Source organism: Spea bombifrons, chromosome 7 (assembly GCF_027358695.1).
Source record: "Spea bombifrons isolate aSpeBom1 chromosome 7, aSpeBom1.2.pri, whole genome shotgun sequence".
Taxonomy (NCBI): domain Eukaryota; kingdom Metazoa; phylum Chordata; class Amphibia; order Anura; family Pelobatidae; genus Spea; species Spea bombifrons.
Window position 1 is genome coordinate 9,988,278 of NC_071093.1, and position 20,961 is coordinate 10,009,238.

Here is a 20,961-nt window from a genome sequence, read left to right on the forward strand (position 1 = left end):
GCAGGTTTTTTTTTCTTCTTCACAGCAAAAACATGTTGTTGGAGGCTTTTCCATAATTTGTAGCGGATTAATGACTTCAAACAGCTTGGTGATTTGTTAGTCCTTCCTCTTGCTAGGATTCGGCTGATAAAAATATCTGTAGACAGTGAAATCAGTGGACGCCTGGCTTTCTCAGACAAGACTCCCATGTGATCAGCAGACAGGCGAGCTCAGCAAGACCGAAGCTGCTCCACAAGCAGTAGGTAATGAGTCTTTGTGCAGACAGGAGCTCTTGACGGTGAACAATAAAACATATGTTGCCAGCAATAAAACACTATGCTGGGAAATTTCTAAAATACGTTTTGCTGAAACGCAGAAGCGGAAAGAGAACCATGACTATGCTGTGTTTTGAAAACATCTATCAACCTAAAATGGATTGTAATTAGAATTTCTGCATGTTGTGAGTACGTGGACCGATACACAGCAAACTGAACAGGTCAGTTGTTTCAGGCTTATTATTGCGGTATTATTTTGGTTGGTGTGTTCGGAAGCAGATGCTAAATTTGTGTATCTGTCTAATGATTCATTTTATTGATGAACAGAAGATGTACAGTCCTCTCCGCATGCGTTGTTACGCATGATATCCTGCATACGATTGCATGTTTAGTGATTTACCTTTCGATCGAGATGTTGGTGAAAATGCCTGTAATTTAAAATGTATTAGATTATTATTATTATTGTTGTAATTTATTGATATAAACGCCAACAATTTACGCAGTAAATGTATTCAAATACGACAAAACTAAAATTGGTATACAAAACGATACGTTAGGTAAAGATAGCTTGTTATTTTTATCATTTTAGTTTCTAGGCCAATATAAAATGAATTAAGGTATTTTAATTGTCAAATTGAAATTGACACTTATTTTTAAAATATTTTTTTTTCAGAAAGCAACATTAAGTTAAATGTTAAATAATTAGAGCAAGTGATACTATTTTATTTATTTTGTATTTTTCAGTAATTAAATATCATTGTATAGACAGAACTGATATTTTACAGTTTCCTCTATCTTTATGTAATCAGGCTTCATTTAATCGGTCTGCAAGAATTAATTTATTATAGTCCATCAACATCTCTGTAAACATATCCTGTGTTTAATGTTATATATTAAGATGGCAATTTCCAATTAAAATGTCTTTGTCTTTGGGCTCATTTACATTACAATTGCTGACTACACAACTGAAGACCAAATCAGTAAAAGACAAGCACTTGGGTTTTACTCGCTTATAAATAATACACAATTAGCAGGAATTGTTTGGGAAGCAAGACTCCAACAGATTTGGGATTACCAAGTGTGCGTCGTGGACAAAACTAACAAATTAGAAAATACAATATTGGATTTATGGCAACCTTTATTTTAGAGCGTCTTAAAAAATCTCTGAATATCAATCACAAATAAAAAAAATTGCTGAGTACAAATGTGTATCATAGATAAAGGTTTCCAATATGGTTTGTGTACTGTGTACTTTAATGGATAAACAATTCATCTTTATAATATATATAAAATATTTTTTTATACTTTTTTTAATATATATTTCTTAATATATATATATATGTACTAGGCTAATATATATATATATATATATATATATATTAGCCTAGTTTTTCCCATTATTGTTTCTTCTCTATTCATTACTGAGGTCCATACCGGGTTTATGCAAATGATCATTATCTGTAGACACAGTGGGCGGAGCAAATGAGCTCAAAGGTTACAATGCTGACGAATGGATAAAATTCACGGTGCTGTACACTCGTGGTCATTATTTCTAAATAAATAACGAGTCTTTTTATTTATTCAATACTTTGAAGGATCACAGGCCGACATAAGGGTAGTACATGATGAAATGGAAAGCAAAAAAATATTATCTATATCTAACTTAAATCACCAACGTTTAACTGATAAATCATTATAAAAAGGTCAGCAAAGGAACACGTTTCCTTTTAAATTAGATCGGCCATCGTTCTAATGTGATCACCCCGTTATCAGTCCCAGCATGTGCTTTGTGGGCAATAAAACCAATTATATATTTTGCTTTAATGCTGATAAATGTTATGGTTAATGTATGAACATATATAAAAATATATACATGCTCTATCGCTGCTTTCAGTAACACTGGGTAACAGTGATTATTACATGAAATGTGCAATTCGGCCCTGTTTGTGAAAATAATACAATTATGAGCCAATTTATTTCAAACTGCAGTATGGACTATAGTGTTTTAACAAAATGTATTGTAGAGAAATGATTGAGCCATAAGATATCTTACAGAATCTAAACATTCTTTGTATATATGTATCGGTAAATTATTTTGTGGTTCTGATTTTTTCTATTTTTTTTTAATAATCATTGTCAAGAATACAACTGTTATACATTACAGCCATTGCAAAAAATGGAATTATTCAAATTCTATGTAAGAATTTGACATTGGACACATTTGGAGTGTTAACCTAAAGCTCTTTATACATAAATATATCATTTAGATTGTTTCTGCTAATTTCTAAATGATATAAAATATATAGAAACAAGTGTTACGCATAATAACTACATATTGAAATTCTTACTTTAAACTAGATAGATAGATGGATAGATAGGAAATCTAAATTGTACTAGAGGATCCAAGTAAATATATCCCAGTCGCTTGGCATTTAAAAGGTTAAAAGCAATTAATCACACTGTGCCCTGGAGACTAGAGTAATTCAAAAGGGAATATCAATGAAAAAATAAGCTATAAAAGAAATCTCTCATCTGACAAATTAGGGAAAGAGTTTATTTATATTCACATCACCAAAACCATTAATTAATTATATATAGATTGAGAATGAAGAATATCAGCTGCGTATTAATATATTATATATAGACTCATATCTAGTGATGCATTCCTGGTACAAAACTGTCCGCAATGCAAATATACAGTGTTGATTTAAATAGCATTTTTAATTATGTTATTTAAATATTTTACAGTAACAAAAACATGTGACAGATACATAGTCTAAATTTCGATTGTGTTATATGATTTGCCTATTGCCCTACAGACAACAGAACAATTAGTCAAACAAATGGAACACTGCATGTTACATGCGGAACATTTCTCCTACCATAAAAATGGAATACAACACATTACACCAAAATAAACCATTGTAATCATATGGAGTGGCAGCATCATTTTTGGAAGAAGAAGTGTGTTTTTCAAGTACCAGTTAATCTAAATTTTTTCTTTGGTTTCTTTCTTTTGTCCCTAAATTGATTTGGTTCAGCCAAAAGGCTAAGAGCCTACTGTGGTCAAAACCAGCCATTGTCCAAATAGCCATGGGATTACAATCCATGAGCCAGGAAACACAATAGACCTACTAAACACATTCTAGCTAATTAAGAGAGGGCACAATTAACCCATTGAAATCCTTTTAGAATGGAAGGAATAAGTAATCTTTGGAATGAATGTCAAACGCAATGGTATTAGGATTCTTTATGCAAAAAATGAGTCAAGGTTATTGTCCAAGAAAAATCATTATCATTATACATTTTAATTTATATAGAAAATAGCATTGATTTCCTATATATGAAGTGTTCAACCAAAATACATTTTGTTGCAGTATAATAAGGGCACTCTATTCATTTAGGTGTTTGATCTGCTATGTAACACACAAACACACAATAACATACAAAAAGACAAAATCATTTATCAGTTAGGAAAATATATTCTCAATATGGTATATAAGCCTTTTATATTCTATATGTTTTTAGTTAGTCTGTTCCTATCCATTCTTCATATAAATCCTTCAGCAGAATCAAACCCCCTTAGTCACTGTGTATTACTGTAAGGATCTGTAGATCAGTAAAAAGGCCAATCTATTAAATGAACAATCCCCAGAGATCTATATAAACCAATACAGGCCTGCTATGTGATCCTAAAGTCTCCGAGATAAAAGGGGCTGCGCGGTCAGCATGACAAAAAAATCATATATTAAATAAGTAACAAACTGGTAAATGTACTATTTACGCAGAACAGTGTTTTTCACAATTGATGCTATTCCTTGTATTCATGAGAATTCTAGCTCCAGTAGTAGAAGGGAAGGAGCCAAAACAGAACATAATATGTAATTGCGAACCAAACTGAGAACCAAATGTCTTTCTTTAGAATTCTATTTTTATAATGATTTATTTGAAATGGCAATCCGGCTGCTTAAAAAAATATCACATTGTCCTATGATGTGGTAGACCTCGAAGTCCATTTTCCACAGTCTTGTGTCCCTCCCAAGGAACACTATTGGGATGAACCAAGAAGTCACCTCAATATGTAATATCCAAGATATACGATGAGAACACCGCCTTTCATTGTGTTATATTAATTATATATATATATATATATATATATATATATATATATATATATATATATATATATATATATATATATATCTAGTAACAGTATGAAAAGGTAACAGTCAATGAAAATTAATTTTACACCGGATCTGGCCATATGCTTACTGGCAGTGGCATAAAAAGGAAGTGATGTAAGGAAGGGTGTAAATAATGAACCTCCAAACCAATGTATGATGTACAGCACCTTATCATATATGTGTGTACATATATATATATATATATATATATATATATATATATATATATATATATATACCTTCAAGGGAACCAATCAAAATAGTAAAAAATGGGGGTTTTCGAATTTGCGTAATATGTTCAAATGCCATTAGCTACTAGAATCGAGCATACTTTGGCAGTTTGTGTAATCAGCAACTTTTACAAGTCACCGTCATTTAAGATAATTCTGGAATTTTATACTTGCAACATCCCAGTAAATTACTGAAACTTGGACATTATTATTTATATATTTTATATCATATATCTGACCTACTAATAACATCCTGCCAGCTTAGATCTGTAAAATAAAGCAGAAAGAAAACATTGCCAAAACTGTAGGAAAAAAGTAAATTTTAAAATAACGCGCTCGCTTGCCTGTGTGTTTTAAATTAAGAGAACGTTTAGGTAACTGGTGGGTTTCAAAGTCAAACTAATTCTCTGAACCCCTCATTTTTTTATATTTATAACGAATACGGGATTTCCATTAAAAAAAACCCAAAAAACATTTAATATGTTGTCATTTTTGTTAGTTTAGTTTAGCCATCATTTTGAATATTTAAATTATTTTGTGGAAGGATTTGTCCAAACCTTACTAGGAATGATGTTTCTAATGCTGTATTTAAGTTTAAGAACAACAGAGTAGGTAGACCAGCACTTGAGGTATCTGGTCACCCAAAAATAGGTCAAACATTAACTATAGCATGCTAAGTAAAAATATGTAATTCTATTTCAACAAAATGTGTTATCACATGAAAACAATAATAATGTTTTTGGATGGAAGTGACATGCTATTAGCCGCAAGGGTATCGGAAAATGGCAGAAAGAGGGCACCGCAAAGTGGTTTGATGTTTTCAGAAGGTTTGATTGTTGAGATTTTCTTCATTTTATAAATTGCACGTAAATTGTGCTCTGTTGACAGGTGCATGCGACATTACAGCAGCTATGAGTAGCATTCTAAAGAGGAAATTTGAAGAAGTTGATGGTTCTTCACCATGTTCTTCAGCCCAGGAATCAGATGATGATATTTCTAGCAGCGAAAGCGGGGACAGCAGTGACAGCGTCAACCCATCCAGCTCGACTCATTTTACACGTATGTTTTCAACCCTTATTTGCCAACTTAAAAAAAAATGAATAATGATATGTATATTTGTATAATAGTAAAGTGCGAGTGTAAGGTGTAGTTGATAATTTCATGTTTACATGCTGTCTTTTTTTTTTTTTTTTTTTTTTACTAAGACCTTTTACTACGAATTGTGAGGTCAACATTTGCATTCCCCAATGACTGAAATTGGCCAAAGTGTGACACTTTAATTTGGTGCCATGGTTAGGGGTTTGTCTTGCTTGGTGGTCAGTCCAAGGTAATCCTTGAGATCTGTCCTCAGCAAACAATCTTCATGCAATCTAATGGAGTAGAAGGATGGGAAATTACATCATAGTGAGGAAGAAGTGAGGTAGCCACGTAAGACGTTGTGATTAACAGTTATTTGCCGGCACAGTGGGCCAGTCTCAAATGCATTACAGACTGAGCATCCATCCATGGCACTGGATATATTTATATATATATATATATATATATATATATATATATACAATGTATATAACCGGCATTAACATTGAAAACAGAGGACCTTTGAAGAAACAGTTGCCCAATGGATTCATAAATAGATATTCCATGTAGCTTTCCTTGCAATCATCAAGTGCCAGTTAATTTCACAATGGATCATGTGACAAAGGTACAAGACCATCATTTAAACCAATTTTCGTTGGCAATGTTGAGATTGCAAACATGATCTTGCAACTATCTGAATTACAGAACAAAAACAATAATAATACCAAAAGCGCTAGACACATTCCCTGGTTTCCTTTGTTAAATGATAAGTAGCAAGTACCATAAAAAGCAAAGTAAATTCACAGGGGAGAGTGATGCAGTTTACCCCGTAAGCTGCTTAGTGGCAGCTTGCCAGATGTATAGCTCCACACGAAGCTTGGCTCGGGCAGATACAGCCTTCATTCCCGAATAATAAGCCAACAGTTTCTTAGAGAAAAGCATGCGCGTTTATAAAAATAGCTCTCTCTTATCAACCTGAAAACAGAAAGAACGTACAATTATAAAAGAGAGGTTTGGACGGGATTGAAGCTCTTCTCAGGGTACGCATCTGTTTGCATTCTCTAGCACAATATTCTATTGAATATGACACAAAAGGCAGGCACATAGCACAACTCTCAAGATGCTAGCCTTTTTTTCCATATATATATATATATATATATATATATATATATATATATATATATATATATATATATATATATATATATATATATATATATATATATATATAATATGAAAAACAATGTATGTGCTATATGTAGTTTGAAAAATGTGTTTTATTTTTATCTGGTTTCCATGTCTACTATATATGATTCTTAAGGAGCCATACTGTATATACATAACATAATATTCTTTTCACACGTTTTGTGGACATAACGTCCTTCTTTGGACTAATAGCAGTCAAAGACTCAAATGTAGGTGCCAAATGAAAAAAATGTGTCCTTTTACATGAATTTTAAGACAGTACCCTCCCATAACCTATGTCCCCGCAAAAGTAACAGACCTTCATCCTCTTAAAACCAATGCCAACTTCCCGCAAAGCCTACAACCAGTGGGGGTGCATGGAGAAAACTGGCTTCAAATGAGATAGAAGAAGAGACGCAGGCAGGGTGCCCATTTTATACTGTCTAGCGCCTACCCACCATCCCCTGCCAGGTGCCACCTCTTGGGACAAGCAAGTAAAGGCCTAATCCCAAGACTGCCAGCGTAGATGCCATATATATATATTCTGGGTTTGATAGTATGCTCTCCATTCATGGATGATCATTTGCAGTTAATTTATGACTTGCACATGAGTTCTTATGTCAAACACTCAGACCAACTCTTGAGCTGCTCACACGGTTTTCTCTCCCGTACAAGTTATTTTGGTCAGGCTAAATCCTGACTGTAGTTTCCATGGTAACAATCTGGGGACTTTGCCAAGACATGTATTCTGATAGGGTTTTATGCTGCTGTGGTAACATTGTAAAAATAATTGTACATCCCTTATGTACATCAGGTTTTTAGTAACAACAGCGTAAGAGAACACACGCACATATTATATACTAATAAATATATACATATATATATATATATATATATATATATATATATCATTTTTTTTTAAAGAACCCCAAAGTATTCACTAGACTGTGCATGTGTTGGGGGTCCCTCCACATTATGGAAGTTTCTTACAAATGAACTAACTCGGCAAAATTTCTTAAAGCTAAAGCTTACACAAATCCAAACGTACAAGTCTACAACATGTCGGTAGGGTCTGACCATAAGAAAGGAAAATGTGTTACATCATAATGCAGAGTTACTGTGGTGAGGTAATATGATTCAACTTCTTTTTAGTGTGGAAATATAAATGGACGATTCAATTTTTTAAATCATCTTAACTATATCTTCTGCTTCTTCAAAGAAACAGAAAACTACGTTTAAAGACTAGTGCCAATGAACCAAAAGATTACTAAATACTGCATATTTATTGAAAACGACATCACAATGTAGAACACATATAGATTGTTTAATTGTACCTGTTGTTATTATACTATTGTTCTCCATTTTTAAAATATCCATGGGGCAGAACCCCCCCAGAAATAAGATTTACTAAAATTTCCAGACCTGGAAAATAAGTTCCAGGACCATCACCGGTCCCCCTCAACAGAAAATATTTTGGATTATCATGGCTGACCACATTTAAACCTGGACGCCTATGAATTATAGTATCCCAAACCATGCCTCTGTGGTATAGCTGACTTGGTACGACAAAGTGATTCCATCAACCATGGGTGAGATCACAATTTATGATTATAATGTTGCAGAGATTACATTCATCAGCACAGCTATGAAAAGCGTGGCTAAACAATATGTAGACTGCTTTGATGTGGCTTGAAAAACTCCATAACCTTTATTAGAATGTGCCCAATAACTTTAAGGTCTGGATTGTATTTCCTTTAAGTTACACTCTAGTGAACCTGCAACTCTTTTGCAAACTCCCTGCCAATTCCCACTTTAATGAATAAACCACTTTGAGGTCACAATAAGCCTGAGGTCCTCTATCAGGACAAACTCCTATTACATTAGTGTGTCAATAAGGTCCAACATATACTACTAATAAAATTGGTTCACAAAAGAAAATAATGTTGCTCTAGGATAATTTTAATGTAATCTTCATGTAACCCTCACACTTATTATTGCACCCTTATGTTGCCAAATTAATATAGAATGAATACTTACATATAGTCCTATAGCTACATTATTTTATCTCATACGCATATATTTTATGTTTATTAACCATCACGATTATTCCTTCTCAGCATTTTTTAAATATTTGTATTTTTTTGATCATACCATTTTTGTGTTATCTTTAAAAAAAAATTTTAATTTAATTTAAATTTTTTTTTTTTATCATTGTGCCTTCTACGCAATAACATTTGTAAGCGGTTTGAGTCTGGCGAGTCACCTGGCTGTCCTCTTTACAACTTAGTTTTCTACAAAGCTATTTTGAAGCCAATGAGTTCAAACAGCGTATATTCCGCGAGACCACTAATTACCTCTGTTTTATGATTGCTGTGTCTTCTGAAGGGCGTCTTTATATTGTCTGGTGGAAGAAGGAAATATGTTAATTGGGTCCATTAATGACATTGGCTTTATGCATATTATGCATGAACAATTATTCTTTTCAATGAGTCCCATCGGCCTTGGGATTCCGTCTCTGACCCTACAATATTCTGTAGATTTCTGCTTTGCAGTCAGCCAGTCACCCATGTGAAACAAGAGGATTAAAACGGATGAATGCGTTCTTGTTTCCAGATGTTCGCCGAATACACATTCTGAATTTTGGAGTATAAAACGCATCCAGCGCAGGCAATAAAAACGGTTTACGTAAAGCTTCCCCAAGCTTGATTTGATGACACACGGAGCTCATCACACATAGTGCTAGCATTAATAGGAGATTGCAAACAATAATCGTGAGAATATATAACGATCAATGGCAAAAAGATTTCGGTAAATTTACTAAGAACTAAAAAGAAGTGTTTGTGTTATTTTTAAAGTTTTTTTTGTTACGCATTCTACCTTATTGAAAGACTAAACACATTTTGTAGTTATTATTATTCATTGTTTTAAATAGCTCTATCATATTCCGCAGGACATAACAATTAGTATATTACATAACAACTGGCCCTGCTACTAAAATAATGTATTTTCTATTCAATAACTATTTGTGTTTTGAATTATATTATAACAACATTCGGAGGGTTTTTAAACAATTTGCCAAGGCTGAAACAAATAGTAATGTCACTCCAGAGTTAAAGGTGTCCTTCAAGTGTTGTTGAGATGCACGCCCCACCATGATAATTGCCATTATCCTGAAAGAATAGGATTGTGCCCAAGGCTCACTGAACATCATGAGAGTTGTCATCCCACAACAGATTGCAAGGTGCCTCTTTGCTTACATCGTCTCACAGAGCTAATTTATGCAAGTTTGTTAAAACATTAGATCCTATCATCACCATGTTTGAAAAATTGGAGAGAAACAGAAAACCAAGCAAGAATAGTATTGTGGAACACATCGTATATGCTTATTATTGCGGAATGCATTTTATATTTTATATATATTATATTTATATATATATATATATATATATATATATATATATATATATATATATATATACAATTAATATAGCATTGTCAATGGGAGCGCTTTCTACTCAAGCACATAAGACGGGGGGACCTGGTTAGACACCCCCACAGAACGCTCGACAAGCCAGCACTGAAGTTTACTGGCAGTAAACATATATGTTCAGCAGAATATATGTCCTACAAGCCCAAAACAGGGGCAAGTGCATGAATCTTCCCATGCATTTGGAATGAGGACACCACTAAAAAAGGGACCACTCAGCTTCCATATGCATTTAATTTTTATGATGGCAGGAATGTCCTCTTAACTTTGCCATTGGAAGAGAAATACCGGTACAAGTCTTAAGGGAATGAATCCTACCTCAGTAAATAAACCTCTTACTCCAAATTATTATCATTCTTGAATTATTGCAGTATTGCAGCCCGATAATGAGGACATTTCGCCTTATAAAATGGTTTTCCTTTTTCCTTCTCTAAGAAGTCTTGGCGTGTCCTTTGTGGTTTCTCTTACAGTTTGATGTATTATATGTGTCAGTTATTACTAGATAGCTGAGTTGCCATTTAGGCAGGTCATGGAGTACACAGTAGCGGTGGAAGTGTTGTAGTCCTTTTAGAGTTCTCCTTGACCTCGTTGTTTAAACGATAAAGAAAACACACCAGCTGTGTACGAAGCGCAGTCAACTCTGCAGCTACCAGACATTACAAAATGTAAATAGAGTAATAAAACATAAAAGGTATTAGCATATGTCTGATATCTTATAAAAAGATGAATTATGAAATTACCAAGTTTAAAAGAAAAAAAAGAAAAAATAGAATTAAAAAATACATTTATACTTAAATGTTTTATTCCGTTTGACAATATATTATTATTATTACTATTATCTTTTATTTATAGAGCGCCAACAGTTTACGCAGCGCTTAATACAATGCATATATTCAAGGGGTATGACAAGACAAGAATTGGCAGACTAAGACAAACCGATACATTAGGTGGAGAGAGCCCGGCACGCAAGCTTACAATCTTGAGGATATATAATATATCTGATATGTGTTATTGTACTGCTATGTTACTGCCACACCACAAGATATTTGTCACAAGTACAGGGGGATTATGTCAAATAAAGGAAAATACCTGTGTTGGAGGCAGATGGGATATTTGAGCTGGCAGATTCTGAAACGCACCTGTTGTTTAACACAAAACACTATGATAAGGACTTAATGTGTTTGTATAGGAAACAAAGATAAGATAACACTGCTAAACTCATACGTAACACAATTATATGTCACTTAAAACATTGTGTCTCACAATTGCTGATATTGATTTGAAAAGGTAATTATGCAGTAAGCACTAAAGGCTTTTTATTAAATGTAACTGAGACTATTTAAAGAATTCGGTGGAATTTCGACCTTTAAATTTACGTTAAATACAATCGCCATTGTTTAAGTTGGAGACTCTCCATGGTGATTGTGGTTACGAGATACATCGCCCTCTGATTGTAGGAGCCTTGGTTTAATGCTATGAGGCCATATGGCCCATATTTATTTTAATGTGTTTCTGACATCGAAACGATAACTGGAAAAACAGAAGAGCGCTTCCACCTTGGAATACTGCCAAGAACAAGATGCTGTTTAGTGACCATGAGATGACTCCTTTTCCTCCACAAAATGTGCTTGAAAAATTGTACGACAACGATAAATTCTTGATTAGGTTAAAAGAAGAGCATGTAGCGCGTGACCGGACAATGTTTTAGGAAGAAACTAATTTAAACAGGTTTTGTACTTTCAAGAATGATGAGGAAATTTGCATTTTAACGGTTTAATTCATAAAAATGTATTGCTCTCTCTCTCTTAATTGCACTGTCTGGTTCTCTGCTGTGTAATAATTGTTGCAGGCTGTCTTGATTTCAGTCCAAATGCATTCGCCACACCTCTCCTCTTACTCCATATGGCTTGGCTGGAACGCATAAAACACAATGCTGTTAGAGTAAGAGCTGCCGAGCTGTCACCTAGTAATATATATATCGTATTGTCCCAATTATAGGCCACACTCCTAAAATTGGTGCCCTTTTAAGAAAAAATAATTTTGAAAAAATATACATTATTAGAAGGATAAAACAGTATTTTTAACTCTTACTCACTCTCTCACACTCTCTAGGCCCTACAGACATGCTGCCCTAAGCCTATAATTGGGGTTTAGATAATCTCAACGTCTCCTTACCTTCTCCGCCAACTATCTCTCTTCTTGTCCTTACTGCTCCTGTCTTCTTTCTTCTTCCTGCTTCTCTTCTGTATCAGCTGCATGAACAAGGCCTTCCCAAGTGCTTTTAAAAGGACAGAGCTTCCGGGAGCACCCTCTCCCCGGATTGGAGTAACGGGGGAGAGGCTATGTCATGACTCCGACACTTTGTAGAAGTGCTCCAAGAAGACAGAATCATGCAGATTAATTCATATAGGGACAAAAGACAGACAACAGAAGAAGCTGAGCTTCTGAAAATGAGGCAGGGACATAGAATTGGTGATTGGAGGGAGATGTTGAGAATATCTAAATCCCTATTATAGGTCCAGGGAAGCAGGTCTGTTGGGATGCACTGTGCCTCGAAACCCAGGCATATCTCCCTATTGGGCAATCAGGCTTCCCGATGTAACACTTTTAATGGGACAGTTACAGGAAGAATCTCTCACATCCTTAACAGCCCATTTACAATACGGAGGTTTGTGTCTAGCAAACACATCCACCAAAGTCTGTAGAACCCAGTGCTTACCATCATTCTGAGGAAGAGGACAGGGATATGACCTCTGTTGAGAGGATAGCAGATGCAGCTAAGATGCAGCCTTAAATCAGCACTAGAACAGTGCCCAAGCTAAGTATACCACTGCCTTTAAGCTGAGGTTTTAAGTAATAAACCACAGCATCAAATGGCATCACTGGTACCACAAAAGCGAAGTGTTAGTCTGTTTAAAAGAGCAGACATGTTCCCTTCTGTTTTCGCAGTTGCTGTGTGAAACCCTCTGCAGTGCTTCTTGGCTATTGTATTCATTTGATGCCTGTGTCTTACACAAAAGAACGAAAAAGATATGAAAAGAACTTAAAAAATATTTTGTATATTTGCAGCATCATCAATCCTAAAGCGCGAAAAACACCTGAGAGCCAAAAATGTTCGTTTCAACTGTGTCACGGTATATTATTTCACAAGACGACAAGGCTTCACGAGCGTCCCTAGTCAAGGAGGAAGCACATTGGGCATGTCCAGCCGCCACAACAGCATCCGCCAATATACTCTTGGAGAGTTTGCCATAGAGCAAGACAGATTACACAAGGAGATGCTAAGGGACCACCTTAGAGAAGAGAAACTCAACAGTCTGAAACAGAAGGTAATATTGAACATTTTTCAAATCAATATCAGTCACTTAAATGTTCTGGGGCTCTTCCAAAGTCCATTAGATAACGCATGTAGCACATTTACTACAAATCACTAGAAAGGTAAAACAATGGATTATGTTAATGCATTTTTAACAGCGCAGCCCATTAAGAATATTAATAATTTTACTTTTTTGCCTATTTGGAATGAGAAAGATTTTGATAGGAGTGAACGTTTTGGCTCATATAACCTGCCTATTTTCTGCTTGCTGTAAAATCTGAAACTGTACTTTGTCCTTGACCTTGTCTTATGTCCAAGATTGCCTTGAGTCTAATCTATGCACATCTGCAACCCTGGGAACTTCTGGGCTTATCTTGCGGGACGTGGCCGGGACTGCACACTGACCTCAGCGGGCTGGCCCACTGACGTCGGTGGTAGGTCCCGCTGACGTTAATGGGAGTTCCCACCGATGTCTGGGGCGTTCCCACTGACGGCAGTGGGATCCACCTCCATTTAAAGGAAAAATGGCCAGGGAGCGGGGCGTGTCAAGACCCCGCTTCCGCGACCCGGAGGATTCGGGTCTTGACCCGGAGAACCAGTGCTCGCCCGGCAATCTCCGGGTCAAACCGGAGAGTTCCCAGGTATGCACATCTGTATTAACTGATCTTCTTGAATGCTAATACACTAATCATTCACCCTGTAACTCAAGTACTAACATTACAAACTTACTAGCATTAGCCAATAACCCACTATTTTTAGACTGTTAGCGCCAGCATTTTTCCTTCTATGAAATTTGCCTGAATATTTCCTTCTGAATCCCCTTCTTTCCCTATATTGCAATATGATAATATAGTGGTAGGTTAGCTTTTGCAGGTGTACACAGGTCACCCAGAGCAGCAGATGAATATAACTTTATATACATTTGCTATTTTGTTTGCAAAATGAATACATTAAATATACAGTAGTATAGGGGACAAACAAATGTTTGTGGATAAAATGGGCACTTTAAAAGCTGCAAGAAGGTTGTTACTATCCCAAAGGATTTCTGTTTGCTGTACTCTATCTGGTTTTCGCTTAGTCATTAGCGTTATTGACCAGTAGGTGGCAATATAAAACTATTATTTATACCATAGAGCATAATGGTCCTAGAAAAGACGGTACTATAGTAGTCTCGAAGGTTAACAATCTTATGCAATTCACTCATTTTCTCTCTTTCTTTGCATGGTTTACATTCTGCGATTTTATACATCACCATGGAAATTAACAAATAATGCTTAACAGACATTAATAGTAATAACAATAAAAAAGGTTTGGATACATTTTATATGCCTATCGCAATAGCTCATTATTTTGAAACCATTTTGCTAGATTACAAACAATTCAGTGGGGGAATAAAACTCTGGGTGCAACTATTTAGAATTAATCCTATATAGATGGATAGCAGTAGACATTAGCAGGCACGAACTGGTCATCAGGATATGGCCAGCTGTGTTACATGAGCATAAACACATAGCATGCAGCCGCACATATCAAGATGCGCCTGCACCTTAAAGTGCCAGGGTCTCCTCACCATCGCCAGTCCAGCCCTGGATGTATTACATAAATATGATTAAATGTTTTAGCAATTTATTTACTTTTTTTTACCCTCCTCCTTTCAGATAACCAAAAATGGCACCATGGAATCTGAAGAAGCCAACGTCCTTACGCTGGATGACATTTCCGATGATGACATTGATTTAGACAACACAGAGGTAGACGAGTATTTTTTTCTTCAACCTCTTCCGACCAAGAAGCGAAGAGCATTGCTCCGAGCTTCTGGAGTAAAGAAGATTGACGTGGAAGAGAAACATGAGCTGAGAGCCATCCGCGTATCCAGAGAAGACTGTGGCTGTGATTGCAGAATATTTTGTGATCCTGAGACTTGCACATGCAGCCTTGCAGGCATAAAATGTCAGGTGGGTTTTTACACCAAAGCGGTTTTTAATAGCAGTCAAAATATAGCTTATGGGGTTGTGTCTTTGGGCTTCGACCCAAATTTTCTCTAAGTGTCTCGAGGTGGGAGATCCTCATGGTTACCCTAACTCCTTCACATTCATTCAACATTGGTGCGTGGCCTCTGAATCCCGCCTGCCCATCTCTGACATCTCAGAAGGGGTGTTACCTTTAAGCTCTTCTAAAAAAAAAAAACTCATCACACCTATCACCCAGAACACCTTACGCAATCACACTCACTGACCATCACTGTGGATCTGTAAAGCTTTTTCGTTTCACATGGATAAGCATGAAATGGCACGTGGGGATGGCTGCAGGCAGTCAGGCTGCTCTGATGTCATGCATGGGGAAGGCTTTGGAGAAATGACAGGACTCTCTTTCTAGGCAACTGTAGTATTTCAAAACTCTTGTAAACCCATTTTAAGAAACAGGAGCAAAAGGGAAAAACAAAATGACAGCCATCTTGTTCTTCTCTCTACATGATCCAGAACGTGGGATATTTTAATCTATGGAGAAACAGGCCATGTACAATAATAATATATGCATACGATTCAATCAATATTTTGTCTAGATTATCTTTCCTTGGCAATAATAACCTAATACTAGGAGACCTTTATTGTCTGGCTTGGGTCCAAGCCATTGTAAAGCAGCCATCAGTCACTTTGAACTCAGGTGGTAAATATTTGATAAAGTGCCAGATAACAGGATTTCATTCTGCCTATACAGCGAGAGAAGTATTTCATTAATAATCCAGGGAAATGATCATATCTATTTTTAAAGCTCTGCATTTATATCGAACCTATTGATATTAAGCTGCGGATGTGGAGTCCCTCTAGAACCTTGGATGCAAGGCTGAAAAAATAGGCAGCTTCTCTCTTGCAGATGATGAGTCCCTGATGCATTTTCCCAATTACATTACAGTATCCCGAAGCTACATTTTGGAAAAGCCTACTGAGATTTCTTTCCTACTATGCAAAATAAAACAGAGAAACCATTATGTTTCCACTGCATGCGCGTTATTGGTTAAGAGCCGTGGGACCTATATGTTAACTCTATAGTGTCTATTCCTCATATTTCACTTAAGAAGAACATTGTCTACTAGCCTAGGCAAGCTGCACATACATGTTTTGTGTCATCAGTAATTTTATATATAAATACATTTTATTTAGTTTTGTAAGAACTGGGTAAACTTGTATGGGATTGAGCCTACTATCTGTCACTTTTCATTTTTCTGACATTTCTGGGTAACCTAGGTCAAATAAATAAGCAAGATAGGTCGGGTTCTGGCTCAGCCATGGTTTGGAATGTTCTCCACTATGGCCAGCAAACTTGTCTTTAATTTTTGTACTTATAATAGAAACTGTACTGAACCCAAGCGGTTGACAGGTTGCTAATACCTAGAGAGGAATTTGAGGTGAGGTGAAATACAAACATTCACCCCTGTGGCTTACAGATTGTCCTTGCATAATGCAAGGTTACAGTTTTTGGAGAAAACTCACCAATTAAGCAGCAACAATATCACATCACTAGCATAAGACTACAGTAGCAGGTTGGTAAATGAACCACTAATACTCCTTTTCCTATAAGAAATTGATGTGTTCTTTTCTGCGAAAACATATTATACTTAGAATACTTGTGTGTTGTTGCATTATAAGCACATTCTAAAATATACTAAGTGAAATTAGGTCATTATTTGTTGTTCCCCGCCCCCCCAGAATATCACTTGATTGGTGCTGGCTGGAAAGAATGCTGGGAAATCTCACTCTGGCTTCTTTTTTATGGTGTTTCATAAATATACTGAAGTTTGTACAACACCCGAAAAAAAATAAAAAGGAACACTATCAATTACTCACATTAGCAAGATGGCTACTCCCTTTAAAGGCTAGATTGTTAAAAATTGTGTTGCTTGCATGTGTGGTACTTACATGGTTAATATCAGGTATGAGCTGTGCCAATTTCCCTCTGGAAGAGTCGGGAGGACTGTCCCAACTTGGCATAATCCTCCATATTGATAACGTGTTGGTTGGAGGGATCAGTTATTTTTTTTTTTTTTTTAACCGGTGCATCAATCAGTGGCTCTTCAGAGAGCGTGATTGTCCAATTCACTACTTGCCAGGTGAAGCATCACTTCTCCGGGCCAAGACCCAAATCCCTGGTTAATGAAACACTTAAAATATGTCATACGTGTACATCTTAGAAAGTTTTATATTCTAAATCCTGAAAATGTCCATTTCTTTTTTTTCTTAAGGTGGACCGTATGTCATTTCCATGCGGGTGTTCTAAGGAAGGGTGCAGTAATTCGGCTGGAAGAATTGAATTCAACCCCATCCGCGTAAGGACACACTTTTTGCACACAATTATGAAGCTCGAATTAGAGAAGAACCGAGAGCAGCAGGCTGCAGCCGTTGCGGCTGCTGCGGTAAATGGTTGCCATGGAGACATCAGTTCTCTTCCAAGTTCTATGGCTCAAAGTGGGGGCCAGTGTGTAGAATATTCTATTGGTGAAAATTTTGAAATCGAAACAGAACCTCCGTCTGGTATGATACATTTTCCGACCTCTGAGCACTTGGATTGCAGTGGTGAAGATGAAGAGGAAGATGATGGAAGTAGCTACTGTAGCGGAGTGACAGATTCTAGCACGCAAAGCTTAGCACCTAGTGAATCTGATGACGATGAGGATGAGGAAGAAGAGGATGAAGATGATGAGGATGCAGACAAATCAGATGATTTTGGAGAAACAACATCCACCCAAGAAAAAACCCTGCCTTTACCTTCAGTCCTCTGTTATTCCGAGGGCAACGGGATGCACGAAAATCATTTAAAAAATAATTCGTATTATGCCAGCTCCTCATCACTGTATTATCAGATTGAGAACCATAATTCTAGTGCAAACCATATAACTGGGACCTACCCAGAAAGGGATTTGGTTAAGAATTGTGCTCACAATATGGTGCCTTACAGCATGAGGGCAGACCAATATGCCGAGTATACAAGACATCCTGATGAAGCCTGCCCCAATTCTCATTATGCTATGGCAAACCCATCGGTGATAGTGTGTTGTACGTCTTCTGAAAACGATAACGGTGCTCAGCGAAGTGTGTTGTACCCCGAACATAGATCAAGTCTCCCTCCAGTAGGATTTCACTCATATTTAAAAAATCCCCAGTCTGATGGATTTGTGCCAAATTTAAATGGCGCATGCCAACGGGTACCTGAACTTCTTAATGAAAATTCCATAACCCTTCCTCAAGCAAGTAAACTTCATGAGGACTGCATGAAATCTCCCGTGGTAGAAACCGTGCCGGTTTAACGCACACAGTTTCCGAGACACCTAGTCTACAATTTCCATTATTTGTTAATTATTCTTGCTTTTTGGTGCAATTTATTAATTTTTAACCTTACTAGTAAAATACAAATCAAATTGAACTTTTTTTGTCAATGGCACCATGGCAATGCACAAAACTGTTAAACAGTGATACAATTATTTTTTTTTTAAAACATGAATTTAAATATACGCTAACATTTTTATCTATTTCAAAATAGCCTTGTATAAAACTATGAGAAACCTGCCAAACCAGCTCAATCAAATCTTTATATATTTGATTAAAAGGGGTCTGTGCAAGATGAATTTGGACTTTTCGGTGCCGGGGTGGACACACTATCCTGGTTATTCAGGTGGTTACGTTTGAGAATACAAATAAGGATAGGGGGCACCTTGATGTGATTTTGTGATGAAAACATTAACTTGTATTTTATGTGATTTATTTATGGAAGTGTATATTGTTCTGTGTTTGTTTTCTACAAATGGAGCGCATGTTCATAAAGAAAATATTAAAAAGAAAATCCATAGATTGTCCAAGCATGTCAACAAAAATAAATTTCATGGACCGTGGGGAATGACAAAAACATATCTTTAAATAATTCATTTAGTCTGCCTGAGGCTTATTTTACTTACTTAAATTGAACTATAATTGGTTCTCATAGCATTTAGACGATTTTTTTTTCAGTGGACAATATTCAAAAAGCACCCAAGGCATAAATATTGGGGTTTCCGTCACACTTTATGGCCAAATGCTTAGCCCACCAACACGTCAAACAATCCCAAAGGCCTTGAGCAGCAAACATAGTTACCATCTACCGGAGCCAGGACTGGTCTTAGTGCCAGGCGAGTCAGGCAGCCTCTGGGTTGACGACCCTAGAAAAGTCAGTCTGGTACCTGACATGGGGGCAATGAAAGCCACCACAATGCATGGCGGATGGGCAACACATCCATGCCTTCACTGGCATTCTAAATGTATTTAAAAAAAAAAGACATGACATTTCCTTGTGTTGGGCAATTAAGATGCTCTTTGCTTGACGTGCTATTTTGTTGAAAACTAGCCCTGGCAGTTTTAGTCCTCAGCAGTTAACGCGTCAGAAGTTTACCATTTTTTTTGCACATAGCATTCCACATTGTGAATCATGATGTACAGCTTTATAAGAATGCAATCTGAAATGATACTTAACGAGGAGATATTTCTTTTATATAAAGCGAGTGATGTAAAGGGGTAACCCACTATTAAAACCTATTATTAATGCACTTTACTATCCCATTCTGGCATGGAATTTATGTAACCAATATAATCAAAAGATGAAAAACTTTAACATAATCCAAACATTTAAGTGTCTTGGAAGAAATCAGCTGAATTTAAATATGAACTAAAACAAAGCCATTTTAAAAAACATACCATTTATACCACATATCAACAAAAGGGACTATTGGTTCTTATGACGACGCCTTTCTGTTTAAGCTTGAATGTATTTATTCAATTAAATTCAATGTGAGAAACATTATGCTGTGAATAATGGAATATGCCAGGGAATATTTCTAATGTCATTTTTATTTTAATATTGGATAATGTTGCTTTACAATTTAGTAATGGCTTTTAAGCTGAGGAACTTTCTACCCATCCAGTAATATGCTTGTAAGTGTGCGTAAGCATCCAGCTCTGTAGCTGACCGGATTTTTGAGATATCTGAGCAGCCACATTAAGACAATGTAAACGCTGGAATTAAACATTGTGGTTCTAGAAACTTCCCAGGGTAGGCAACACAGAGACCCCCTTTTGGGGGAGTGGGTTCATGAATCTGCAGTGTTAGCTGCACATGTGGGTGAAGCCAAGAAATCTTGGGACCTAGTATGGGCTTAATGTCTGGGCCCTCAAGCCCACCCCACATCCATTACAGTGTCCCATCC

General features: G+C 36.3%; 1 protein-coding gene across 1 annotated transcript; it reads left to right on the forward strand.

The window, feature by feature from the left end:
• Positions 1-141: 141 nt before the first annotated feature.
• Positions 142-19,584, forward strand: CSRNP3 (cysteine and serine rich nuclear protein 3). Its single transcript, XM_053471085.1, has 5 exons — positions 142-475; positions 5,557-5,727; positions 13,487-13,746; positions 15,392-15,688; positions 17,974-19,584. The coding sequence occupies exons 2-5, from the start codon at positions 5,580-5,582 to the stop codon at positions 19,033-19,035; spliced, it is 1,767 nt and encodes a 588-aa protein (XP_053327060.1). The 5' UTR covers positions 142-475; positions 5,557-5,579; the 3' UTR covers positions 19,036-19,584.
• The last annotated feature ends 1,377 nt before the right edge of the window (positions 19,585-20,961 follow it).

Coding starts and splice junctions, on each gene's coding strand:
- CSRNP3 (XM_053471085.1), top strand. CDS start 5,580: ATGAGTAGCATTCTAAAGAGGAAATTTGAAGAAGTTGATGGTTCTTCA. Junction 13,747..15,391: donor TCAACAGTCTGAAACAGAAG/GTAATATTGAAC, acceptor TCCTCCTTTCAG/ATAACCAAAAATGGCACCAT. Junction 15,689..17,973: donor TTGCAGGCATAAAATGTCAG/GTGGGTTTTTAC, acceptor TTTTTTCTTAAG/GTGGACCGTATGTCATTTCC.